The 27,277-nt window shown below is 40.6% G+C and overlaps 1 protein-coding gene across 3 annotated transcripts in view; it reads left to right on the forward strand.

Moving 5' to 3' along the window:
• ANK2 (ankyrin 2) overlaps positions 1-27,277 on the forward strand; it is a 584,612-nt gene that overhangs the window by 78,877 nt on the left and 478,458 nt on the right. For 2 of the 3 annotated variants that reach the window (XM_034771768.1, XM_034771767.1), the window contains exon 2: positions 15,619-15,679. The exons of the other annotated variant lie outside the window; for it this stretch is intronic. In XM_034771768.1, coding sequence (XP_034627659.1) covers positions 15,659-15,679 — 21 coding nt within the window. In that variant the 5' untranslated portion in view covers positions 15,619-15,658. The remainder of the gene's footprint in view (positions 1-15,618; positions 15,680-27,277) is intronic. 3 annotated transcript variants of the gene reach the window in all.

The following is a 27,277-nucleotide window of genomic DNA, read 5'->3' on the forward strand; positions in this document are numbered from 1 at the left end:
AGGCACATTCTCTGTGTTACACAATTTAGGCCCCTCCCATTTGGCCAATGATAAATAATTAACGAATCAGACCTTATATATATTGAAACATACACATCAGAGTGATAAATCTGAATGTCACTAATGCAGCACTGCCACAGTGGTCACTCTATGACTTACTAAAGACATTTAGGTTTCTAGTCTCCCTTTGATTTTATGTATTAAACTCTCATTTGCCTCCATTTTCAGAAATGTCTGCAAATTCTGGGTGCCTTGATTTCTGGGTCTCCGGTCCCCAGGACTTAATTTTCAGAGGTACTGATTACCCAGAGCTCTAGTTGACTTCACTAGGGGTCTGAATGCTCAGTCTGAAAATCAGTCTCTTTCTGTCTAACAGGATACCTCAAATTATTGGACCCTTTTGAAAATTTAGGCCAGGGGTCAGCAACTTTTCAGAAGTAGTGTGCCGAGTCTTCATTTATTCACTCTAATTTAAGGTTTCGCGTGCCAGGAATACATTTTAATATTTTTAGAAGGTCTCTTTCTATAAGTCTATAATATATAATAAACTATTGTTGTATGCAAAGTAAATACGGTTTTTAAAATGTTTAAGAAGCTTCATTTAAAATTAAATTAAAATGCAGAGCCCCCTGGACCAGTGGCCAGGACCCAGGCAGTGTGAGTGTCACTGAAAATCAGCTTGTGTGCCACCTTTGGCACACATGCAGTAGGTTGCCTACCCCTGATTTAGGCCATTGGAGTTATATGCAAGGAATGAAGCGAACTCTTAATGTTTTATATTCTCTATTGGCAAATTCCCATTACATCAGTAAATGTTGGTTTTACTTAACTCAGCCTGTTTTTGGCACTAATTTTAGGAAAACATTTCAAGGGACTAATTCTTACCTGTAATTTCAGTGGGATTGTCTCAGGCTTTTATGCTCACTTTATTACTTGTTAGGAAGTTTCCTAGTATATGAGGGAGAATCATCATGGCCCCGAGTGCAACTTTACCAAAGTCAATATAAGTTCACCACTCTAAATTCAAGACTGTATTTGCTTATCAGAATGTTTATAGGGGTTGCTTTGTAGTTGTATTTCCTTTGACTTAAAGTGACTGTTGAAAAATGGCACCGTCTAACTCAACAGATCTTCTCCCAGTCTGTATTTCAGGGAAGTGATATTACTTAGATGGTAAGCTCTTTGGTACAGGCATTGTCTTTTCTCCCCATGTTTGTACCTTGCATAGAACAATGAGGTACTGCTTGATGCTATGATATACAAATAATAAATAATACTGTAATACTTTTGATCCTGTTAGCCCAGCAGGAGACAATGCAGCTTGGGGAGAGTGAGTTGGATTCTAGTCTAGCTCTTCCATTCTCAACTGAATGGTTAAACAATTTCCAACTGCTGGGGACCAAATTGTGAAGAAAATGGGATTGCCAAGGTATAACAGATGGCAACATTTTAAGACAATGGTGCAAGGTGAAACTAAGGAAAAACGTTGGCTACAGACTCTGATGTAGATGCAAGAGCAAACAATAGAGTGAAATAGAATCCAGCTTATTTTCAAATGCAGAGCGAGGTCATAGGGCTGGCATTTCTTAAAGGTATCTTTTTACGTGTGTAGAATGAGAACACATTTGCTGTAGAAGTCATTGAGATTCAGGTTTTAGGGCCAAAAATGGATCATAATGATGATCTAGTACAGTGGTCTCCAAACTTTTTTGATCACCCCTATCAGTAAAATTTTTTTGAGCAAGCACCCCCAGCCTGAGGAAGCAAAAAAAAAAAAACAAAAAAAACCCAAAAACAAAAAACGCTCCTCCTGCTGCGCACCCCCAAGGATCCTCTTGCGCACCCCGCTTTGGAGACCACTGATCTAGTGTGATATCTTGTCAGTTAATAAATTTACTCAGTAAACTCTGCATCAAGCCCATCACGTATTTGAGCCAAAGCATATATTTTAGAAAGACTAGCAACTCTGATTGAAAGTCTTCAAGTGATGATTCATTATTTCGGTGACAAAAGGGACCATAGTGATCATGTTGTCTGACCTCCTGTGTAATAGGTCATACAGCTTCTCCAAAATAATTCCCAGAGCACATCTTTAGGAAGAACATCCGGTCTTGATTTAAAAATCAAGTGATGGAGAATCTACCATAACTCTTGGTAAATTACTCCAATGGTTAATTACCCTCACTGTTAAAAATGTATGCCTTATCTCCAGCCTGAATTTGTCTAGTATCAGCTTCCAGCCATTGGATTGTGTTATACCTTTCTCTGATAGACTGAAGAAACTATTGTCAAATATTTGTTCCCCACATAGGTACTTATACACTGTAATCAAGTCACCCCATCTTCTCTTTTTGTTATACTCAAGGAGCTCAATCTGTTTAGTTTATTACTGTAAGGCCTGTTTTCTAATTCTTAATCATTCTCATGGCTCTTCTCTGAACACTTTCCAATTAATTAACGTCTTTCTTGAATTGTGGACACCTGAACTTGATGCAGGATTCCAGCAGCAGTGGCACCAGTACCAAATAAAGTGATAAAATAGCCTCTCTACCCCTACTCAAGAGTCCTCTGTTTATGCATCCCAGAATCGAATTAGCCCTTTTGGCCACAGCATCACACTGAGAGCACATGTTCACCTGATTAGCCACTACTACTCCCAAGTCTTTTTCAGAGTCACTGCTTCCCAGCATACTGTCTCCCATCCTGTAAGTATGACCTTCATTCTTTGTTCCTAGGTGTATACATTTACATTTAGCCATATTAAGATGCATATTGTTTGCTTGTGCCCAGTTTACCAAGTGATCCAGATTACTCTGTCAGTGATCTGTCCTCTCCATTATTTACCAATCCCCCAATTTTGGTATAATCTGAATACTTTAACAGTGATGATACTATATTTTCTTCCAGCTCATTGATTAAAATGAGAATCAGCCACATCCCTAGAGAAGTTGTTTTCATGGTTAATTACCCTCTATTAAAATTTGAACCTTATTTCTATTCCAAATTAGTCTAACTTTAGACACAAACATAATTATTAATATTACTGTAGCACCCAAAATGTACTAGGTGCTGTGGAAACACATTGGAAGACAGAGTCAATGCCCTGAATTGCTTTCAATATAAAAAGGCAAAAAACTGACCCAGGGCTGGGGAAAGGGAAAAACAGGCAAAGACTGGCATATACCTGGTTAGACCCACAGTTTTTTGTTTGGCTGTATAAACTATCTCAGTTGCTCCAGTACCTAACCTCTACTTACTGTTTTCATGAAGTAATTTTTTATAATAACTGTACATTGTTGACTTTAAAGATTCATAGAGACTGGTTTACTGACTTTTGCATCAGCAGGGGTCCCGCGCCGGGTGCTGTTGCCTGTGCCCTCCCAGCACCAGTGTGGGTCTTGGGCCATGCACCGCCCTGCCCCACTCCAGCACTTGCGGGGTCCCGGGAATCCCCCCCGCCCCAAGTTTTAGTCAGAGGTATTTTTAGTAAAGTCATGGACAGGTCACGGGCTGTGAATTTTTGTTTATTGTCCGTGACTTTTACTAAAAACACCTGTGACTAAAACGTAGCCTTAAATATGAATATTCAGCCAAATCTTCAGCTGATGTAAATCAGTGTGACTTCAGTGGATCTGTGCTGATTTTCACCAGGGGATGATATGCCCCTTGGTCAGTATATGAACTTTGAATTACTAATTCAGTTTGCACAGGTGAACTCGTTTTCTTTCACTGAAATTAAATATGTCCTAAAGAACTTTCCCTCTGAACTGACAGTATCCAGAAGGAGGAAAGGAAGGCATGGGAGAATGAAAGGCCCCATATTTTCAATGACCAGTCCAGGTAAAGGGGTGAAAGCATCTTGCTTTTCAGTCTTTGCTTAAACTCTTTGACATGTTATATTCCTCTCTTGACACTTCTCCTCACTAGCCCCTGATAGCTGTTCAGTGAAAAAATATCACTGAAGAGCTCAGCCAGCACTGATGGATTTCCAAGGAATTTGGAGCCATAAAACATATCCCATAGTTTGAGGTCTCTTGTCTATGGAGACCAATGTTCGGCTGCAGCTTTATTGCTGCACATGATCGTGCATTAGAAGATGATTATTCTAGAAGTTTAATTAGACTCAAAGAGCTCAATCTATTTAGCTCAGGGGTCGGCAATGTTTGGCACGCGGCTTACCAGGGTAAGCACCCTAGTGGGCCGGGCCAGTTTATTTACCTGCTGATGCGGCAGGTTCGGCCGATCGCGGCCCCCACTGGCTGTGGTTTGCCGTCCTGGGCCAATGGGGGCGGCGGGAAGCGGCGCAGGCGAGGGATGTGCTGGCCGCGGCTTCCCGCCATTCCCATTGGCCCGGGACGGCGAACCGCGGCCAATGGGGGCCGCGATCGGCCGAACCTGCCGCATCAGCAGGTAAATAAACTGGCCCGGCCTGCTAGGGTGCTTACCCTGGCAAGCCGCGTGCCAAATGTTGCCGACCCCTGATTTAGCTTAACAAAAGAGAAGGTTAATTACCATCTATAAGTATGTACATGGGGAACAAATATTTAATGGTCTCTTCAGTCTAGCAGAGAAAGGTATAACATGGTCTAATGGATGGAAGTTGAAGCTAGACACGTTCAGACTGGAAATAAAGCATAAATTGTTAATGGTGAGAGTAATTAACCATTGGAACAATTTACCAATGGTCATGGTGGATTTTCCATCACTGACCATTTTAAAATCAAGATTAGGTGTTTCTCTAAAAGATATGCTCAAGGAATTATTGTGAGGAAGTTGTATGGCCTGTGTTATACAGGAGGTCAGAGTAGATGATCACAATGGTTCCTTCTGGCCTTGGAATCTATGAATTAGGTAACAGTTTTAATTTAACATACTCAGTTGCTCATCTTACCACTACATAGAACGTTTTACACCTCTTTTTTGCTGATGCTGGGGGCAACATCCCCAAATGATGGGATGGGAGAGAGTGCAACAGAGGTAGCTGACCTTCCCATCCTGAGCTGGAGGTGGAAGATCCTTATGTAGAGAGGACCCATTCTATGTGGATCATGGTGGGAACAAGGGGAATATTTCTTCCCAGGGATCTTAGTAAAAATTTGTAAAGAAAATTAAGGTTTCTTATTAGTTCAGCACTTCATGTTTTCAAAATTCAGACATCTGCATTCTGAGCTGGAGCATGCACCTTGCCAATCACTAGCACCGAGTACACCTCTAACCCGATATAACGCGACCCGATATAACGCGGTAAAGCAGTGCTCCAGGGGGGTGCGGCTGCGCACTCTGGTGGATCAAACCAAGTTCGATATAACACGGTTTCACCTATAACGTGGTAAGATTTTTTTGGCTCCCGAGGACAGCGTTATATCGAGGTAGAGGTGTATTTTTCTAATTTAAGAAAAGTGCAATTAACCCACATAGCATCTAAATTCTTCCCCCATCCATCCCCTCTTCTGATTCCTTTTCTTGAGTGCTCTCAAAGATATACTGTCTCTACTCCTGCCAAGCTCCCAGCTTTTGTGCTACCAGATTCTTTCAGTCTGGCACTGACAACACCAGTGGCCCAGTCGGATTAAGTCTAATCCAATGCCATGCACCATAACAAATGCTTTTTGGGTCAGGTTAAATGGTGAAGCTTTTGCAAACAGGAAAAACAGTTGTCAGCTATCTTTGTGGTGGTACCAAACAGATATCATGGTAGGACATCAGACAAAGAAGTCCACGAGGCATATAGCATATAAAACAGCAAGCTAACTTTAGGTACATCCAGATCCATTAAGAGTGCCTTTTTATGATGATTTGTTCAACAAACAGTGGCCAACATAAGAAGGGAGAAAATCTGTCATCTATTCTTAATGGGGATAATATGATCTCTTGGTCAATGGAGAAGCCTGTAAACTGCAAAATTACTCTGACGTATGACTTTTATGGTGGTGTAAGATTTGCAACCAGATCTAATGTTTAGTGCCTTTGATTAAACACAGGTGTGACTTCCACTGTATTAACAGGAAGGATACTTAAATTTCTTGAGAACAGGTAAAGAGGCTGCATTGATGAGCTTTGAGGAAAGACCCCCTCTGTTCCTTTCAGCAAGAAAGATGGTGGCTGTGATGAGAGTGGGGGTGAAATGGGATCTTTGGGAGTCATAGCATTTCAGGTTACTGGGGGTGTTTTCAATGCACTCGTTTACTTTAAGATCATGTGCTTTAACTGAGCATGTGCATCTCACCTGGCAATACATAGGGTCCAGTCATGCAATGTTTGTGTCTTCTTGCAATGTGCTAAGCATACTCAGCTCTCAGTGAGGCCAGCACCTCATACAGTACTAACTCAGATTCCTAAAATCCTGTCCCACATGCACTGGGATCACTGTTAAATTCAGCATCTTTAGAAGCAAATTCTTCTTTGGTTATTCTAAGAACTTGGACCAGAATCTGGAAGGGGGGGGGGGCAGAATCTTTTACGCTGTCCTTCCCCTGAGAGAAGAGAGAAAGGAGGGGAGTTGGAGTAGGTTTGTTTTAGAGTTGGGAGTCCCAACCCCGTATTGGTGTCAAAGTTTTTCTTTGTTTAGGCCTTAATCTTTTCTGCAGATTCTCAGTCAGCTGTGTTATTTATTAAAAGCTGATCGGGAAAAGAAAACAAGAAGCAAATTTTTGTTGTTTTTTCCTTAGGTTAAAAAAAATGGCAGGTGATTTTGTCCTTATCCTCAACTAGTGCTTTTTTTCCTATCTTTTTGAAAAAATAGAATATTGTGGGCCAGATTCAGTACTGTGCCAAGTTTATGCTCAACACAGAGAGGTGGCGATTAGGGAGCTGGTTATAGCTGGCCCTGGTGCAGGGTAGAACAGCTGAGAAGCTGGCAGTGGGCCCCAAGAGACCAACCAACTGCTGAGCATAGCAAGAGTGCAGCTTCCTCCCCACCCCTGACATGTCTTTGTAAAACAGATGGTCTAGTTGAATCACAAGTTGTTGGGCTTGATGCTGAAATCACTGGGTGAAATTCTATGGCCTGCCTTGTGCAGAGTGTCAAAATGGATGATCTGTGGTCTGTGCTGGCCCAATCCTGGCCCTATTGGGAATTTTGACATTGACTTCAGCAGGGCCAGGAATTCACCCTATGAATCTACTGAGCTGACCGAAGGATGACAATTTCATTTTGTGTCAATTTCATAGGTTTCAAAATTGTTTTAATTATGCACTGGAATAAAACATTTTTGAACATTTTTGTAAAACATTTTTGTAAAAATAAAATTATGTCAAAATATGTATTTGCGGATCAAAACCTCAGCTTTTTAATTCTGGAGGGAAGAGGAGATGTGTACCTATGTCCATGTCCATTCAGTTAGGGCACTAGTCTGGGATGTGAGAGACCCAGGCTCTAGTTACTGCTCTGCCTGATACAGAACAGAATTTTTCATCCCAAATCATTCTGATCTAGGCAGACAAGGGACTTGAGCCTGGGTCTCTCACATCCCAGGCTCATGCCCTAACCAAATGGACATGGACACGGGTGCACATTTCCTCTGTCTTCCGGAAATAAATGAGTGCCCAAACCACTAGGCTGTAGAGTGAGAGAAAGCTAGTACATGCTCTCTCAAATCTTCCTGATGAAAACTTTGTTGAAACAGTCTCCATTAAACAATATTCTGACCAGCTCTAGAACCCATGGCATGGCCCCTATACTTAGGATACAGGGAGAGTAGCATGGAGCTGGTTACATTGGTTCTTGCTCACTGGGAACTCCTCCATGCCAAATCCCCAGCAGAGGAGTTAGGAACAGGTTCCTTCCTCGTTGTGGTACAGGAGCCTCACAAAGGACAAGGAGGAGAAAGAGAATCTGTATATTTTGTGGGTCTGATTCTCTGTACCACATCATACAAGTAACTCCCACTGAAGTCAGTAGGAGTTACTTGTGTCCTTTTGAGGAGATGTGTGCCAGGTATGTGTATTCTTTCTCTTTTCAAATATAACAAAAACAGTGCAAATAAAACGTTGGATGCCAAACAAATGAGGTAATGCTTTAAAAGTGCAGTAATGGCTCTAGCCAGCTGGACTTCTCTGCCTCATAAGAAACCTCCCCTGACAAATAAAAGCTTCTTTAAGCATATCATATTGAACAAGTAAATGTGCAGAAGAAAGGTCACAGGTGGCTTGAGCCCTCAAATTGCATTTTCTAGAGCAGCCCTTGTGATTTTAATTTCATAATGTGTTAATGGCTGTCGGGTTCTACTCTGCTGGTCAGTGAATGGATGAGAAATTTAAGACAGGAGAACACTGAAATGGTCCTTAACATAGCACACCACAATCCCTGCATGCTTTAATTACGAATGTCCTTTCCTAAGCTAGAAATGGCTGTGAGACTTTCCATTCTGCATCTCAGCTGTCAGGGAACTGCTGCAGCTACAAAGGTTTTGGTAATTATGTAATTGACATAATTTCCCCCCCTCTCTGCACAGACAATATTTTGGGAGGCTAGCTCAAAATATTTGCTGGCAGGGCTCTGTAGGGGGACCGTGTTTTCCAGACCGCGTTCATATTTGGATTCTTTTTTTCTTTTTCTTTGTTTTTAATTGGATCAAAATTTAAAAATTTGTGAGAGGAGGAGGAGAAGGAAAATGGTTTCATAAATAGGTAGCAAAACTTGTTGGAAGGAGGCCAAGCAGAAACTGTTGAGCCAGATTTTCCAAAGTGTTCAGCATCCACAATGTTCAAAAATGCTCACCTCCAGTTTAGCTTTCTGAATGAAGTGGTCAGGTTTTCAAAACTATTCAACAGCTCCCACTGAGAACAATGGGATGTGTTGCGTGCTGAGTGTAAGGGTATGTCTACACTTTGAGTTGGGAGTGCGATTGTGATCGAGCTAGTGTGCTAAAAGCAGAAGAGTAACTGTGTGAGCAGCAGGAGGGGCTAGCTGGGGATCATTTCGCTAGCTCAAACATCTGCATCCCTTTCATAATGGCAGTTTGTACTGAGATGAGTATGCATAACTGCTATCACATGATATTTGTGTCAAAACACAAGCAGCATTGAAAAGGCATATTCTCATAAGGCTATGGTCAGTGGATGACATCAGTACAGTATTTAGAGAAACCTTGATATCCTTTGTCATGAGGTTATTTTCACCTCGTCTGTGGTTTTCATTGCACAAACTTACATTTAGTTAAAATAATAATGATTCTAAGCAGAGGCAGAACTCTCACCTGGATTTTTCATATATTTAGTAGAAATTATGATTATCTTGACTAGTAACTTCACAGAGAGCTGCTTTGTAAAGAATGATGCAGTGGGTTTCTCTTTTTATCAGAGAAGCAGAAATATTCTCTCTTTGTTTCTACAGGGAATTAAATAGATTACTGCACCATTAATGCTCGGATTTACTTTTACATGTGCCTTACATGATGAGTGCCAATGATTTCAAAGGCTTTACAGGATCGGGCCCTATGCGATGTCAGTTTAAGCATTTATTAAGCTCCTACTAAATAGCAGATCAAGAGTGATTTTTTGTGTTGTACTTCTGTAACGAAAACCTTTCAGAAGACTTTTTGACTCCAAGAACATGTGTCAAAGTGAAAGAGTTCATGCTGTCAGTGCTTTAATATTGGACATATTGTGTAATGTACACGGTCTCTAATTGTATTATACTTATGAGTCAAACTCTCACTGTGTTCCAAAAAAACCTGTACAAAGGCAGCATTTGTTCTCCTCCTTTGTGACCCTTGCGGATTCAGTTTCAGCATACTGGCCTGGAACTGAATCAATCTGACAGAAAAAAGGAGCTAGCTTTAGAATAGTTTGAAGGGGAATATCCAGTGCCAGATTGCCTGCAAGACTTTAAGCAAAGAAATAGGTATATAAAGGCTCTCCCTTTAATTTAGGATCCTAATTCCTTAAAGACTTCAGTTGGGTACTGCATTATTGTGTTATAGCTACAATCTGCGATGTATATTCAGTGGTTGTTGCTCCATGTGGGGTTAGTGCTGTATCAATATTTTATCCCATCTATTTGAAATGGGCAGCAGGTGAGAATGCTGAGTGCAGTGGCCTTGAGGAGAGAGCTGAGCAACACTATGATAGATAGAATCTCACTTATCTTTAAAAAAAAATGTTGTGAAGTCAAAGCAAAATGTTTTGATGGCCAATCTACCCTCTCTCATGTATAAGTGGGAAATACTTTGTTTCAGCACAGGCCCAAATGCAAGTCTCTCTCTCCAGGAGTCATCCAACCAATCCCAGAATCCTACATGTAACCAGAGGAGTGCGTTTCTCCTTAGAGGTTTATCATCCATGTTGGTGGCTACTGACCTAGCTCTCTTGTTTTAGCCACTGACCTTGATACAGATGTACCAACCCTTTGGAGTTCAGAGTGAGAACCCTTCAGGTTTTAAAGCAACCTGTCTGAGCAAGCCCCACTACTCCTATGCCCACTACAGGGATATACCCAAGATCAGTAGAGGTAAAGAAGTTGTGTGCTCCCATTTACCCCCAGAGGGAGGCATATAAGTAGGCGTGGCAGAATTCTATTTTGATTTTTTTTTTATAATTTTGCTCCTGTATAAGAATACTTGTCAACAATGTTTAGCAACAAATTATAGATCCAGACAAGTCACTGGCTTTGTCGCTTATCCGGATCTGGGCATCCAAGAGATACTCTTCCAAATGATTCACTTTGATTATCAAATCCCAGAGGGGTAGCCCCCTGCTCAATAGGTTTAGGACTCTTTTCAGTGGGGTGTCTTCCTTCACTGAGTCTGTGGTATGAGTCACATAGTCACATGAGACACGGTCACATAGCAATTCAGCCAGGTTTGGAAGTAGCTGGAGATGTCATCTATACCTCCTCCTGTACTGAAAACCTCGATCCATCTCAATCATATAGAATCTCAGGATGTAGACACTTGCTGGTGTTTCCAATATTTCCCCTCATCCAATTTTACCAGGACTGGCTCTCCTGATTTAAATTTGGTTAAGCTTTAGGTTGCATTCTTACCATGAATGAAAGATACCCAAGACATCTTAGACATGGCATCTCTCAGCTAGGAGCGGCCCTAGCCATTTGGCCAGAAAACATTTTTGGTACCACATCCCTCTTCCTTCCCACAGCTGCTGAGACAACCCTCCCCCCCTATCCCAACCCTCAACCCCTCAATCTCCCACTGGCCTATAGAACAGGTCCTACCTACTCTCAGCTTTCCAACCTTAAGCAGGGCCACTTAGCACCAAGATTTTATTTTACCTGTAAAATTGGTAACATTCTGATCTGTTGACTTATAAGAAGCTGAGCTGGGCTTACTGTGGTGACTTGCTCTATAGCTTGCAGGCTTACTTCTGGGTTGCTCTGTAGTACAGCAGAGCTAATAGTTGGGTCTTTTTGTTGTAGAATTATCTTAGCCATCTGCACTACTATCTTTGCCAGTCCATTCCCTTGTGGATGGTCAGGGCTAGGAATTACATGCTTGAAATCTCACTTTATCCCAAAAGCTTGGAATTCAGAACTGGCAATCTGTGTCAGTGGCTGTTTCTTTTGGAATGCTGAAATGGGAAAAAATGCCTTTTAACTTTTCTATGACCTTTTCTAAACCAGTTGCCTTGTTGGTTTAGTGAGAAACAGAATTTCGGACTCAAATTTGCTGATGGTCCATAAAAATTTAGTATCCTTTTGATGCTGCTGTTGTAAATAGTTCACATGAGAAACACAAATGCATGAAACTGAGGTTATATAATATGTTCAAATAAGCTGGCCATATCACAGTGGTATCTAAGATTGGTAGAGTTTATGATAAAGAAATTAATCCCATGTTTTCCAGTGCTTTGTCACTTGTTTTATGTTAAAACATTTGGGGGCAGGGCCTATTCTTTGTATTGTACATGTGTGCACTGAGCCTCACACAATGGGGCCCTATTCTGATTTAGGGCCTCTTGGTGCAACTGTAATATAAAATTAATTTTCTTTACACCCTTATTTTGGGTGTCTTTTCTTATTGTAGATCCAAGTCTTTGGAATTTAGCAGGTTAATCACACAATGTATGTAGCTGTTAGTGTTTCTGTTGATGTGCCTTAGTTCCATTTTACACCTTTTACCCTTCATAGTGATCTGAAATTGGTTCAGATGATATGAGCTTTATAAACAGTTAGTTCAATTTATTCCTGGTGGTTTGAGCATTGGTCTGCTAAACTCAGGGTTGTGAGTTCAGTCCTTAAGGACGCCACTTAGGGATTTGGGGCAAAATCAGTATTTGGTCCTGCTAGTGAAGGCAGAGGACTGGACTCGATGACCTTTTGGGGTCCCTTCCAGCTCTATGAGATAGGTATAGCTACATAAAATACAAAAACATCAACAACAACAACACCCCCTCAATTGGCTTAGTGTGCTTAGACCAGGTCTGAATGTAGCCCATTATTATTATTCTATTAAAACAAATTGCTTTTCTCTTATACTTTAAAGAGACAGTGAATTCAAGTTCAAACTGCAAACTATGACCAACTTAATTATTATAAACTTTTGGAAAGATGTCCCTTCCTTGTCCTTTTAACTTATTGTTCTTTGCTGGAAAAAAGCTAGTATTTTATAGGCCTGTCCCACCTTTCATTGAAGTCAATAGGAGTTGAAATGGAACATAAGCGAGAATACTCAAATATGTTATATTAGCTCCTTCAGCTACCCTGCAATATGGTGATCAAGTGCAGTTGAGTTAATACCCCCTTCCTCAGAAGTGTGCGGGGAACTGCAGACCTTAGTGCTGGCTGTGTTCCTACATGGCAGTGCTTGCATAGGGTGGTACACTCGACAGCTTTCCAGAATTTTGCCCTCCAATTCAAGCACTTCCTTCAGTGCTTTCCTCAACAAAGAAGAATTTAACATGCTTAAGTCCTATATAATCACATGCTTAAATGTTTTCCTGAAAAAGGATGCTTTCCTCACCTGAGGTCTCTAAAACGATGTCATTGTCCTTGCTAATAGAGGACGTGACACTGACAATACCTGACATATGCATAAGGGTCTGAGGAGCAATAAGATGGGTCTGTCTGCCTTCTCTGCAGGTGTGCTGCTAGAAACAGTGCTTCAGGATCATTTTGGCTTTGTGCTGTATGAGAGGGAGAGGCCGGAGGAAATTGTCTCACTGAATACAGCCTGATGGGGGGAGATGATTACATCTTTTGAAGCCCTAACCAGTTTGAATTATGTGCAAAGCCATACATCTCAAATTGCCTAGACCCAATGTGGACAATGTGGACAGTGTTGTGTGACAAAGACCCAAAATGAAGGACTCCAAAAATTCTACATGTAGGAAATGCTGTACAATTCATTCCATTAGTGTGAATCACCTTATCTGCATCCTCAAGTTCATGATTTTTTGTTTCCCATGTACATAAATGTCAATGATAAAATGTGTAACAGACCAAATTTGTATAGAACATTTTAACTTGAGACTAAAGTAAGTGATATCACTCAAAATGAGATATGGATGAGAGAGATATGCATTCCTGCTGACAAAATGATTTCTGTTTGTGCACCACGAAAGGCAACTATGTTGGTTTCAGCTTCATTAGAAGATGAACGGGGAGAAGAATGTGCATACTGTTTGCCAAATGGCAAAGGACAAAATTCTTGAGGAACCGAATTGTATTTTCTGAAGCCATGCTTTCTTGAAGATAGAAGGCCTTTGTACTAGTGCTCTTTGGTTTGAGGTGATCTCTAATTTTTCAAGCTTCCTAGAAGGTATTGAAAACAATGGAGGGAAAAACCAAATAGGTGCAGGTCATCGCATTGCTGTTCTTATCATCTCTGCACTGAGTAGCTATTTATTAAGGTCAGGGAAAGAAGTTGTGGAGGAGTTTGCTCTGAGGGGCATCTGTGCCATACGTTTTCATGTGGTAGACAGAAAGGAGTTTAGTGCTGCCTCTCTGCTAAACTTGAGGCACACACTCCTTGAAAAGCGGGGGAGGAGGGAGAAGAAAATTAAAAAGTGGTGCCTTTCATCACCAGACACTTGTTCTCAGTCAGATGCCAGGAGAACATTGAATTGTCAGTCTGAACACTGCGTACAAAGAAGTACACTTTAAATCCAGCTAAGTACATTGCACAGTTAAGATACAATAGCATTATAAAATTTGAAACAGATCCAGGCACTGGAGAGGTCTGTGAATTGTAGCTGGCAGTTGCGGTTCTCTTGAAGAAGACTAAACATGTGCATGAGGACCAAAGGACTAAAGTTTTCTTTTTCAAAAGTGGATAATACAAGTTCTCTTGGCGGATCTGAGCTTATTCAGAGGCAGAACAGAGCAGCCCAACAGGAGATGGAAGCAACAGAATTTGTGCAATAGATGTGTGATTTTGGCAGTGATGTGAAATCCGGACTAACATAAAATCAGATGAATGCAGGCAGTTTTACAATTCAGCTTCTAAACTCTTCTCAGAGTGAAGTGAAGAACATTTGATTTTTGTATTTCTTACACCACGTTGTGTGAGATGTTCAAATCCATTTCCAACTTTGCAGAAAGCTTAGAAAAAGGCAAATCTGGAAAACACAAGGCATTGGTCCTGGGAACAACCTTTCTCTAAGAAATTCAAGTGCATTTTTGTGTTAAACGAAAAAGCCGTTTAGCAGGGTTTTTTTGGCCTGCATTTCTTTCATTCTGAGTTTGTGATGTTTCATCTTCCCATGTCAGGTGGATGAGGAGAGCTCCAAGAAAAACCCAACATGTTGCAGAAAGTGGTGCTGGTGATTCAGTGCATAGCATTTTTCTCTTGGAACCTGTGCGCCTACATGAATACTTCTATTATCGTGTGTTCATACAGTGGCTAAAATGATATAGACACGTTATAGAATGTATTGAAGATACAGCCCCTACTCTAATGAGTTTATGATCTAAGTATAGGCAAGAAATAGCAGATAGACCGTAAAAGAGCAGGTGAACGAGAGGACCAGGATTATGTCAACATGATTGTCTATTTCAGTTATTCATGTTTGGGGGTGATACTATCTAAGATTGTTTTTGTTTGTGTGTTTTTTTTTTGTTTTATATGTGGTGAGCATGCAGGGTGAGAGAGGTGAGATGTTGGGGAAAGTGGTGAGTCTATAAGAGGAAAAGATAAGGAAATGAAGAGGAGAACAGAGGCAGCAAGGAAGAGGAGAGGGAGTAATAATAATAATACTTAGCTCTCATTTAGCATGTTTTATCCACAAAGCTCCAAGCACCTAAGGGAAGTTAGATATTATTATCCCAGTTTTACAGATAAGGAAACAGAGGAGGGAAGTGACTTGCCCAAGATCACACTGGAGGCTGGGTTCAGAGGACGGAACCAGTGGGTGAAGCCCTGGCACTATTGAAGTCAATGGCAAAACTTCCATGGACTTCCATAGGACTGGGATTTCACCTCAAGTCTCCTGATCCCTGGTTCAGTGTCCTGTCCACTGGACCATATTGACTCTAATAGATTTTTTCTGAAGTATCTATTAAGAACTTGAACAGACAGAGAGATAGTGTTTTGTAGTGTACCTATTATTAAGGAAGACTTATTGAAGGGGAAACCAGATTTGTGTTCATGTTAAATGTATTGATGATGAGAGGCATATTTAAGGGTATTGGAAAATTCTGATTTTTTTCCTCTTCTTTTCTAGGTAAGTAACTGAACGGGGAAATGAAGAATTGACATTTCAAATGACCACCATGTTGCAAAAGGTACTTTGGTATTTCGTTTTAGTCGAAGGGCAGTGTCTGAAGAATTCAGTTGTATGTGTATTATGGTTAAATTTTTATTTTTTAAATACTAGTTTCTTCTGAGGAACTGAATTAAGCACAGATCAAAAAGCCATTTTATGGTTTTCTTAGTTGAAATGCTATTCTTAAATTAATTTTAATAATTAAGGGAGTCTGCTCTCTTCTAAATGCATGTATATAACTCATATTAATGGACCAAATTTTATCCTTTGTTAGTTCTTTCCAGACCTGTTGATTTCAATATATTCGTAAACCCTGAGGTCAGTGCACAAGTAGAGTTTGGCCCACTATAGAAAGCTGTGTGATTACCGCAATGGTGTATCAGTAGAAGGAGTCAGATGGTTTTAAAGAAGAGTGGACTGTATAATTAATGAGAATCAGTTGTGGATGGGGAGCCCTTTAGTGCACTCAGTTCCTCACCCCTACTTATGGACCTCTGTAAGCTTCAGTGTGCTTACCCTTTCTGACTATAAACTGAGATCCAAACTGACTTTTATTGGGGCAGGAGGTTCTGCTTTGGGTTGTCACACTATGGAGAGGAGAGTACACCTTTTCAGTATTTTTCTTTATTCTTTAGCCAGTATGTTGAAATGGGTTAATTTGTGATAGGTTGAAAAGCTAATGGGAAAATTGGAGTGGTGGCATGAAAAGTGGACTGTTTCAGCTTTTGTCTGACTTTTAAGATTTCCTTTTATTTTGAATGAGGTCATGCTGTATTGCTCCTTTGCTGTTACTCATTTGAAAATCTGTCTTGGATGCTGATTGTAAAATTGATAGACATGTCATGTCTGACTCTCTAAGAGATGACATCACTGAGTAGTCTTGAAAAAGCCAAATGGCTCCTTGTTCTCTAGACAGTTCTGTGCCAGCCAGATGGTTATTTAAGTGTGTAAGTGCTTACCAAGTGAGGGAAGGAGGTATCTGGAGAGATGCTGTTAACAAAATGATGAGATTTGTTCATATAACTCCCCTCCACAGGTTTGGAAGCCTACTCTGCTATAGTTTGTTTGCAGCATTTGCCCTGCTGGTTATTTTTGAAATAATTCAAAGCAACTGACTACTCGTGTAGAATGTTTGTTGTCAAAAGTGACAGTCTGTGGAATCCTCCAGAAATGAGAGCCTGGATGCTGAGGAAACAACTGTCACTCAAAATAAATCAAGTTGTTATCCTTTAAGAATGCTAATATTTAATTGGCAGACTTTTTAGGCATCAAATGCAGGCTGCAATTAACCTCTTTACTTAGCCGCACTTTTCCATTAAGCCCCATTTTTCTTCTTCTGTTTTCCCCTATTGGGCCTTCATTGGCATGGTCATCTTATACAGATGTGGGACCCAGTGTGGCCTCTTCTGAAACTGATGTCATGGCTACCTGGAGTTGCTTTGAGGAGTAGTCCAGCTTGCATTTTACCACAGCTTTTCCTTAGCTGGAAATTAATTGCCTTATTTTCCAAAGTGCTGAAGAACCCCATTTCCTGATGATTCCAGTGGGTGTTATAGGTGCACAGCACCTCTTAAAACTAGGACAAAGAGTTAGATTTCTACAACATGAGCTGAGAAAGAGGATTATTCAAATTTTTTCCCCCAGACTTGCTCTTTCTTAGTAACACCAAGAACCTTTAGAATAAATGTGTATATGTGCAAAAGTGGTAAGGGTGGCAATACCTATTTCCCAGTGAACAAATGCTCAGCTTCCCCTTCTGTATGTACTGGTGCTCAACTCCACTGTTGTATTCTAACATATGAAAATGGAGCATGAATTAAAGATACATGCTTTCCTCCCGTTGATAACACAGTATGCAGATAAGACTCGGTTGTTCAGTTATGCTCTGTATTGAAGTGTGTAATATTTTCTGATTAATGTATATTTCAGTAATGGTAGAAAATAAATCAGAGAAAGTAGAGATGACACACACACAGATGACACACACAGCTGGACCTTTTAATGAAAGTAAACCTGTATTCAGACAAAGTAATTCCTTCTGCTGTATACAGACTACATAATTTCTTCTGGTTTGTGCATGGAGTAGGAATTCAGGATGTGGGTTAAAATGTTCAAAAGTGCCTAAATGATTTATAAGTGCATCCCCCTAAATAACACTGTACTGACTGGAACATTGATTGTATGTATGCGCATCAGAGGATGTTAGAAGAAAGGAAATATAACAGTTCTGACAAAATGTGTGTACCCCTCCTCCAGCAAGAAGAGGAAGAAGTTAATAAACTTGCGTGGTAGGGTAGGAAAGTATGTATCGTATCATCCCTTTGGGGTATAAGATATCATTGCTAGAGGGCGAAGAGCTCACCACTGGGCCTCTAAACGGAAGGGTTTTGGCCATGCAAGACCTCTTTGGCCAAGATTTTCAAGAGGACCAATGGTTCAGGGATCCTCAGTTTGAGAAACTTTAAGAAGAGTTGGGATGATATTTTGGCCCCATTGAAGTAAATGGCAAAACTTGATTGACTTTAATGGAGGAGGATTTCACCCTTTATTTTAAATGTGTAACCTTTGGATGGGCTAGTGTTTACTTTACTACTCCTCTCCTAGTGCTTCAACACAACTTGTATAGAAAGGTACATGGAGACCCAGAATTCAGCCACTGAGGATTTTCAGCAGTGATTGCACAGGGTCAGCCTCCCCACAGTCAAGTCCAAAAAGAACAAGAGGGATTAACTTGAGTACCAACTTTATAAAGTTTTATAATAAAAACCAAAATAATAGCTTAATTTCTACTAACTAACCAGGCTACTTCATAATCCACATATATTATCTTAAAGTGATATGTAAATATAAACAAAAGACAAATTAAATCTAAACAGGTCAGTTCCCACATAAACACAGTGAGAAGTAAAAGAGTTCCATTAACTTTCGGGTGAGTTTGTTAGAGTCTCTGTTCTCAACTCTCCTGAGTCAAAAGGCACTGCAAGGATATCTTTCCTCCTCTTGCTTGAAGAAATATCCCAATGGAACCCACACACAGACTTTCTCCTCCTCTCCTGGAGTGTGGAGTCACTTAATTAGCTAGTCAGCTAACTTAATAACCAACTTATAGGTATTAATTGTGTAAATGAATAATCCTGCTGCAAAATGCTTCAGAGTTGGAGGAAAACAGTCTCTTTCTGCTCCTGTGGCTGAACTTCTCCCGACTCATCACACAGGTCGTGTGTCTTTGTAAAGCAGCTGCCCTGACTACTTTCCCTCAATTCATTCTTCTTAATCGATCTATAAGGAGACTACTGAGCATGCCAAAAACTATCACAAGCAGTTCCAGGAGCTTTTGGGCATGGAACAGAGCAACAGACACAACTCATTCCTCCTCTGTCCCTTCTCTCTAGATCTCTTAAAGGGAGATCTCCCTGTTAGGCACGTGGGTTACATCAACACTTTCTGAAAATCAGACCTCTTTAGGATGTCTCAGGTGAGCATTCAAAATCCACTGCCCACTTTTGGAAATCTTGTCCCTTGCCTGACTCACAGAATAACATACTCTGCATGAACTCAGACTTGGAGGGCTCTGTCTGGGGAGGGTGGGACACTGGCAACATTGTTGTGAGTTGACCTTTTCAAAGGGCTGAAATAAAATCCTATTCAAGACTAAAAATGGTGATTTGCCTTTGAACCCTAAATTCAGTAGAACACATGGTGGCCCAGTACAAAAGAAATGACTATGGGAGGACCACAGTATAAAACCTCACATTACTGTGCTTGTCTTAAGTGTGTATTTGGGAATTATAACATCTGTGCAATGTCAGTGATTATTAGTTATTTAGTTAGTTAGTTTATAAACAGAAGGAAAAAATATTAGGACAACTGGTACAGCGTTTGCATGTTGAATATCCCTTGCGGTTGATAAGTGTAAAATTAATAAAAGTTTATCCTGGATAAGGTTTGTCTCTCATGGGTTAAATTAGGATCTACTTCAGGGAAACAAATGTAATGATATAAAAAGATGAAATTACAGTGATTCATTTCAGACAATTTAATCTATTATATCTGACATGTTATCAGATCGCTGAAATCTAACTACAAGCTTCCTGTTGGAAATGTATCTTGTCCTGTCTCTCTGTGCTCCACAATGATAATCTGCAGTGCATTATCACTACCTCACTGCAGCTGTGTACATTCTACTGGAAGCCAATGCAGACTGTCTGTTGATGAAGAAAACAAAATTCCTTTAATTTTTGTGAAACGAACTTGCCAAAGTTTTATTATTTTATCTTTAGAATTAGTGCTCAGTATACCCCTTGTTGTTTCAATGGTGGACTGTGTCATAGTCTCATGCAACCTAGGATATTAATACTTGATATATTAAAAGCATTGTTTCCTTCCATAGCTGTTCTGTGACACTAAATTCTGTCCATCAAGCCATATACACTAGATTATAAAAGTTACATTTTAAACAACATACCAAGGATACATTCCGGTTGGGAAACCTCAAAGGACATCCTGTAGCTCAGTGGTTCTCAACCTGTGGATTACAACCCACTGGGGAGTCGTGAACAAGTTTCAAGGCAGTAGAGATGCTCTTATCTTCTCCCTTTCATTTAAAAAAAAAGTGTTTCTAGCCCTTATAATTGCAGCGAGAACCCCCAAAATATGACCCAAGTGTAAACTGATCTTGTGACGCCTGACTGAATCTTCATACAGCCTAAAACAACAACACTAAGAGGTGTATCTTGCCCCATTTATCGTAGTCAACCTCTCATAGAGGTTGCAATTCTGCAGCTGTGGAATCTGGCAGCTTCTATTATGTCATAGAATGGAACATTTTAATTATTTGGCATTTTGTTGCAGTCAGCCAACTAACATTTTCAGTTGATTCCTTGCCTTGCTGGGACCTGTCTGCAGATGCCTCTTGCTCTCCAGTTTCCCCCTCAAAGGGAAGTTAATTGGATTTTATAGTGCATGCTCCCTGCACTGTTTCAAGGAGCCAAGCAGCGAAGCAGTCCTGATCACCCTCCTCTTCTCCTCAGTGTTGTCTGCTGCTTTGCGGCCTGACTTTCCTCTCTGGTGGACTCCAACCAAAACATGTACAAAAATGTTTAACTACTGCAGTATTTCAACATGGTGCATTAGGATTCTGAATACAGCCATTAGAGCAAGGGCCAGTTGAAGGCCAAGCATTCACCTTTACAAAGAAACCTACTGAATTCTTGAAGCAAAGTTCATAGTTTTTCAGAATTGTTTTATTGACTGGCAATACTGTAAACATAAAAACACTCCCAAGTATCACAGGTGATGTTGCTACGAATAGTAAAAACTGCTAAGTTTTTTAACTGGGGAACACTGATTGTGCGTTACAATTTAGGTATCATTATACAGTAGTTATATTGGGCTCTGATGTAGCCAGTCAATTCAAAGCAACTGTCGTCTCCAATGATGCAGTTGCTTCATTGACCTAAAATGTTTAGTATTAATTTTATCTTTAGCATATTCTTTGTGACATCTTTACAGACTTAAATGGATATTAAAGCTGTCTAGATGAAGAATTATATCTTGTTTATAATATGGGTAGCCAACTAGTAAACTGCTATTGTTACATCGTAATTTAATAGAAATATTAGGAAATGCTGACAGTTCTAAGAAAAAATTTTAAAAATACTTAAAAGGATAGTAAATCTTACTAGAGTGACTAGTCACTCTCTGCCAGCAACTTGGCTTATTCTCCAGGTGCCAAGGATTCCAAAAAGAGGTACTTGTAGAGTCCAGAGAGAATGAGTTCTTCAGGGGACAGAGACTGTGTTCTGTTGCACGTCTGAGAGTAGCATCATAAAAGAAGTTGTAGGTGTGCCAATGGGCAGAAACTCTGAAACAGTGTGGAAAGAAAATACACATTTCTATTTAACCCGCTGGTTTGCCTTTTGGCACTGACCTAGTCCCTGAAGAGCACTGCACTGTAACTGGCTGACTTGACAGGTGTACTTAAAGTCACATATCTGAGTAGTAACAATAGAACAAGGCAGGAGATTTACTGCCTAAGAACACATTATAATTCCCTTAACCGTTTCAAATGAAAATTGGTGTTTTTCCACTGCTGTGAAGCTTCAAAGGCAAACTTTGGAAAATTTAGCTATTGTGTCTAGTTAAAACTATCTCTGTCCTTTCCTTCATTTCTCTCCCTTCCATTTACACTTCCACATTCGTTTAATGCCCGTAACCAATGGGACTGACAACACATAGCAATGGAGATAGTGACATGCTCTCTGATGTAAAGAAAGTAAAATGCATGTTGACATGTTTTATTTGGATTGTCTCTCTGACATTTGCCTAAAGCTGAAAGGTATTTTTTTGTATACCAGTTGTATAGTCTACACATCAGCAGGGAACTCCTGCACAACGGGTTAATTCAGTCAGTGCACTATAATACATGTGTGAGATGGAGATCCTACTCACAATCCCTTTTGTCCAGTGGGAGAAATGGTGTTAAAGGCAAGACAGATTATTGATAGCCTAGAAGAGATGTTCTCTGGGTAATCTGATATTGGGAAGGATTGATGTATGTATATATTTTAATGGATGGCAGTAATGGAAAATTACAGCAGAGCATCCAGACAATAGGATTAAAAGGCTAAGTGCTTATACTAGTTTCTAAAAGTCATTTAAAAGTTACAGCTGTGTTTGTTTTGTGTTTTGGTTTTTGAAATGTTCAACTAACACACACATGCTGTAGAGTTTGACAGGACATCTTTCAAAATCATGCACATTTCATTTTTAAAAAGGATAAAACACTCATTATGGGCATGTGTGTGGTGGAGACAACTTGTGATTGTTTCCTGTTCAAATTGAAGGATTCTAAAGACTTAGTTCTAATAAAGCAGCTCTGGTATAGTGGGCTTTGGTCCATGTGATGCCAGACAAAAAGGAAATGGGCCTGACAGATTCAGCTCCTGTGGAGCCAGCAGAGTGGCTCTGCATGCCAAGAGGATGACAGCTCTGGAACCTGTTGCACTTGAGTAAGCTTGAGCCAAGGGGAAAAATATCACTTCATTTCCCATTCTGTTCCAGACATAGTCAATCCCCTAAGCAATTTTTCCTTTGAAGAAAGGGAGGGGGGAGCAAGGAGTCTTAGTACACGTAGCTAGCCCCCATGACTGGATCATTGTCTAGTGTGGGTAATGAGGACTGAGAGAGTCCTGCAGGATCTAGTTCAGAGACCCAGAACCAGACTGAATCCTTCAGTTTGATTCAGAGGGTTTAGAACTGACCTAGTCTCTGCAGACTCACTTGGAGTTCATGTTTGATGAATGATAATCTCCACGAAGAGCCCTCCACAAACTACTGTGCCTATCAGTATCTATCCTAGGTTTTCATGTTTTCACTTGTCAGTGAGCTGTACTTAACACTTTTCTCTCTCTATCCTAACAAGCTCTGGACATTCTCTCCCTCCTCCCCACCCAGCTGCTTAGCTTCAGGTGTGAGATTGATGGGAATGGTGAGGTAAGAAAGCTGGCTGGTTGACTAGGGATCGGAACGGGAAAGCGTGCTGGTTTCTCAACTGCATGAATAACCTTAATCTATTTGCCAAACATTTTTGAGTCTGGGTTGAACACTAATTCAGGCTGATGTGAAATATTTTTACAGTTTGTCTTGAATATACCACACCGCTCTTTAGGTAGTGTTCTGCTGTAGATAAACTAGCTCTCGCACTAGTGACAAAGATTATAAGTGGAGGGGCCTGTATGTTTGTGTTAGAAATGATTTAGTACAATCAGCAATTAAACTTCCTGAGTTGACAGAATGATCTCATGTCTGCGCTTTTTATCTTTATCATTCTATAATTAGATTTTCTTCCTCCTTGAAGTGTGCAAATAGCACTTCTGTTTTTTTCCCCATTTGTTTACATTAAAACTTGAAGTTATGTTAATTAGCAGTTATGAGGTTTGTATTTTGATATCTTTGTTGTCGTCTCTTGCTCTTTTTCATTGTAAGGAGTGGTGGCTGGTAGTTGTATTACTCCTATCTCGCTAGTTTCCATTTATTGTATTGCCATAGTTTGTTTTTCTGGATTACTTGCATTGGATCTTAAGAAGAAGATCACAAAGAAAAGTTTTTTAACATGGCGAAATGACCACAAACTAGAATAACAAAATGAAGAAAGCGTGTGTGTTTGGTTTTTTTCTGGCCTGGAGATTTTTCTTGGGTAGGGAGTTGGTAGCTTATAGTCACCAAGAATGTGATTAGAAGTGCTAGGTACATCATGACATGAAGTTGTTACCATATGCTGGCTGTTGCAATCATTTTATTTCATTTTCCAATGGTGGGGTGTCCAAATCTGAATAACCACCATAGCATTTTATATTAATTGGCACTCTGCCTGACAATTTCAGAAGACAGGAAGGTCTGACAGGGCAAGGAGAATGAATTACCCTTTGAACCATAAAGATAGTCAGGGGTGAAACAGGATGGGGAAGTTTGCGCTTGTTGGTATTTATTTACTGGCTATATAAAGGATTTCATTCTGCAGGGCTCCAACATGATCATTGCATTTGCATTATGAATTCTAAAGAAAATTAAAAAAAAAAATTAAAAAAAATTAAATTAACTAAAATGAGCAAATGGAAAAACCATAGGGTGGAATACTGCTTTTGACCCCAAGCATTGTTTTGACCCCAGAAAAAGAGATGTGCCACTGACTCATGAAGTCTATTAAGGACTTAACTATTGCTATTGATTTATGTGGAAGGCTGCCAGAAACTGTGGTGATGGGTAGCAGTAAAAAGCCCAAGGATCAATATGCACAAAAAGGGCCTGATTCTTTGAGGTGCTGAAGCCAGTGGAGCTTGAAGGCACTTTTCAGAAATGCTCATCACCTTGTGGGATTAGACCCACAATGCCCTTGATATGAGTGGGAGTTGTGTATTACTTGCCCAGTGAGTGGATATTTAGGCCTTTTAAGATACTTATGTAGTTATGGTTGAACCAGCTTTCAGCTTAGAGAATGAATGAGGAAAAAACTGGGTGTGGTGACCATTCTGCTCAAAGCAGTGGCTGTTAAAGAACACATTGTGCATGGTTTTTCCAGACCGTTCTTCTTTGAGAAATTATTTTTTCAGTAATAAGAATCAAAAGGCAGAAGAAGCCATTCCTGATGGGCTGAAAGCTACCAGAATTACTTCCTTTCTCCTGTATAAAGAGGTCTATAAATCTTAAGGGAAAAGCTGATACGGTCTTAAAACTGTCCATGGCTCTTTCCAGTCTCCAAGTGAAATTCCACATGTGAACTGTTGGCTGCAATGAGCAACGTGCTGGCTGCCAAATTCTCTCTCTCGCTCTTTTTTTTTTTGGTCTGCCTTAACCTTACTGCCAAAAATGCTGGGTTTTGTTGTTATTTTCTGCATTAACTTTATTGCCAAAACCCCTATTTTTCTTTTATTGCAAGTATGGCAGTCCAAAGGGCATTATCATTATTTGTCTCGAGCGTGAGAATGGGTAGTTCTTGCCAGCCAAACACATTTTATAAGGTACCTGTAAGGAATTCTGGAAATTTATGTTTGAGAGTGAACCATTTTCCTTAAGGCAGTTTTTACAATTTTTCTTTATTACATCAGAGGGGATGAAAAAACTGTTCTGACCCTGTCTTCAAACCTCTTTTAAAGATGTTCTCCTTGTATTGATATTTCTCTTAATTACAGTCTTTCATCTTTTTCCACATTTTATTTCTGAAGCTTCCCACATATGACTGCACCAATAAAGGACCCTTCCCAAAGCAAAAGAGCACTTTAGTAATAGGCTTTATACTGACTTGGGAACTAATTAGGGACAGGAAAATAATGTTTTTTTCAAATGCACCGATAAGCTACCTAGATAATAATAGATTTCTGGTATTCTTTATTTCTTTAGGTTTAAGCACTAAAAAGTAGCCTGTCAGTCTCTCAACAACATAATAACCACCCAATAGCATTAAAAAAATCTTACATGGATAACACACAAACTCACCCCACTGGGGCATTGGGTGTGAATGCTCTTCCAGTTACCTGGAGGAGTGCAATGATCAGGCATGGGTGCACAGTTGCAGTGGGAAGCTGTATAAGAACATGACAAGAAGACCAGAGGCATGAAGCAATCATAATTGTTTACTAATCAACACAGACAGGCAGTAAATCAAAGCAAGAGTGAAATCTCCTTTCCACCACTCCCATTACCTTCAGGAATTCTCCAGATCCCTGTCAAATAAATGGCTTTTGTATCATGGCTAGAAGGTCATGATGTTTGAGCTATTTTAGATTAAGGGAGGGAACAATTTCCAGAGTTCCAGGAGTTCTAGTGTGACCAATTTTCTAATTCGTGAAAACCAAACACTAAGCGCCAGAAGCTCTCCTGCCCCTGCTCCACCTCTTCCCCCCTAAGGCCCCACCCCTGCTCCGCCTTGTCCCTCAAGGCCCCACCCCCACTCCTCTTCTCCCCCCGCATCACTTACTGCTCTCTCCACCTCCCCTCCTTCCATACCTGCTCTAGGTATGGAGGGGGTGACTAGGGCAGGATGTTTGAGGAAGAGCTGCTTTCAGGGGGTGGGGGTAGGGTGATTGGGGCAGGAGAGGAGGCAGCACACCAGGGGCTGGGCAGAAAGGAGGCTGAGAAGGGGGCCCAGGCAGTGAGCCCAGCCACTGGCCCCACTCCTCAAATGCCATGCGCTTCAGGATCCCTCCCCCAGGTGCCAGCTACTGGTACCTCTTTCTGCTGGAGCCAGGCAGTTCCCGAATGCTCCGCCAGCTCCAGCAGCAGCTGTTCTTCCTGCCCTCCCAGCAACAGAACAGATGGTTACTCAGGTAACTGGACTTTTGGTGTCAGGTCAGTAGCACTGACCGGATACTATCAGGTCCCCTTTTCGACCAGCCTTTCCAGTCCAATACTGGACTCCTGGCAACACTATACAGGACTCTCACCAAAAATGCCCTTCTCTTTCATAATGAGAGGATTCATTTTTATCTCCTTTTCCTTTCCATGCTATACTCATGGACAATAAGACTAGTAACATCTGAAAATAATCATGATTAGTAGAGCTAGTGGAAAAAAATTTGAACATTTTCCTGTCGGAAAATGGGGTTTTGTCAAAATTGAAATTCTCTGCAGGAAAAGATTTCAAGTTGACATTAATCTCTGCCTCAGCTGCCCCAGTGTCCCCTGGGAGTTGCAGGTCTGGGTCCTTAGCACCCCCATTCTCCCCTATGGGCCATTCTCCCTAGCTATATTACATCTCCCATAATGCATTGCAATCTCTCCGCTTGCTGGTATATTTGCCAGTGGTTGGGAACCACTATTCTAACATATCAAGAGTCTAAGGATGGATTGACTGCTATGTTTGTGGTACAGGTGCAAATTCAAGATGCCTTAAAGCTGTGAAATTGGGATCTGGATTTCAAACACCACCGGAGAGTTTGGGATGTTCAGAATCAGCATGTTGTTTTATTTGAACTGCATCCTACTGGTGCTCATTACTCTTTGAGTGCTACGCATAAATGTACATCTCTGTTTTGCCAATTCCTTTAAGTGCTTCACCAGTGTACTCCGTATCTCAAGAGATAGTGGTTTCATTGGCAGTATTTCAAGAACCAATGTGGAA

The sequence above is a fragment of the Trachemys scripta genome, chromosome 5 (assembly GCF_013100865.1).
Source record: "Trachemys scripta elegans isolate TJP31775 chromosome 5, CAS_Tse_1.0, whole genome shotgun sequence".
NCBI classification, from domain to species: domain Eukaryota; kingdom Metazoa; phylum Chordata; order Testudines; family Emydidae; genus Trachemys; species Trachemys scripta.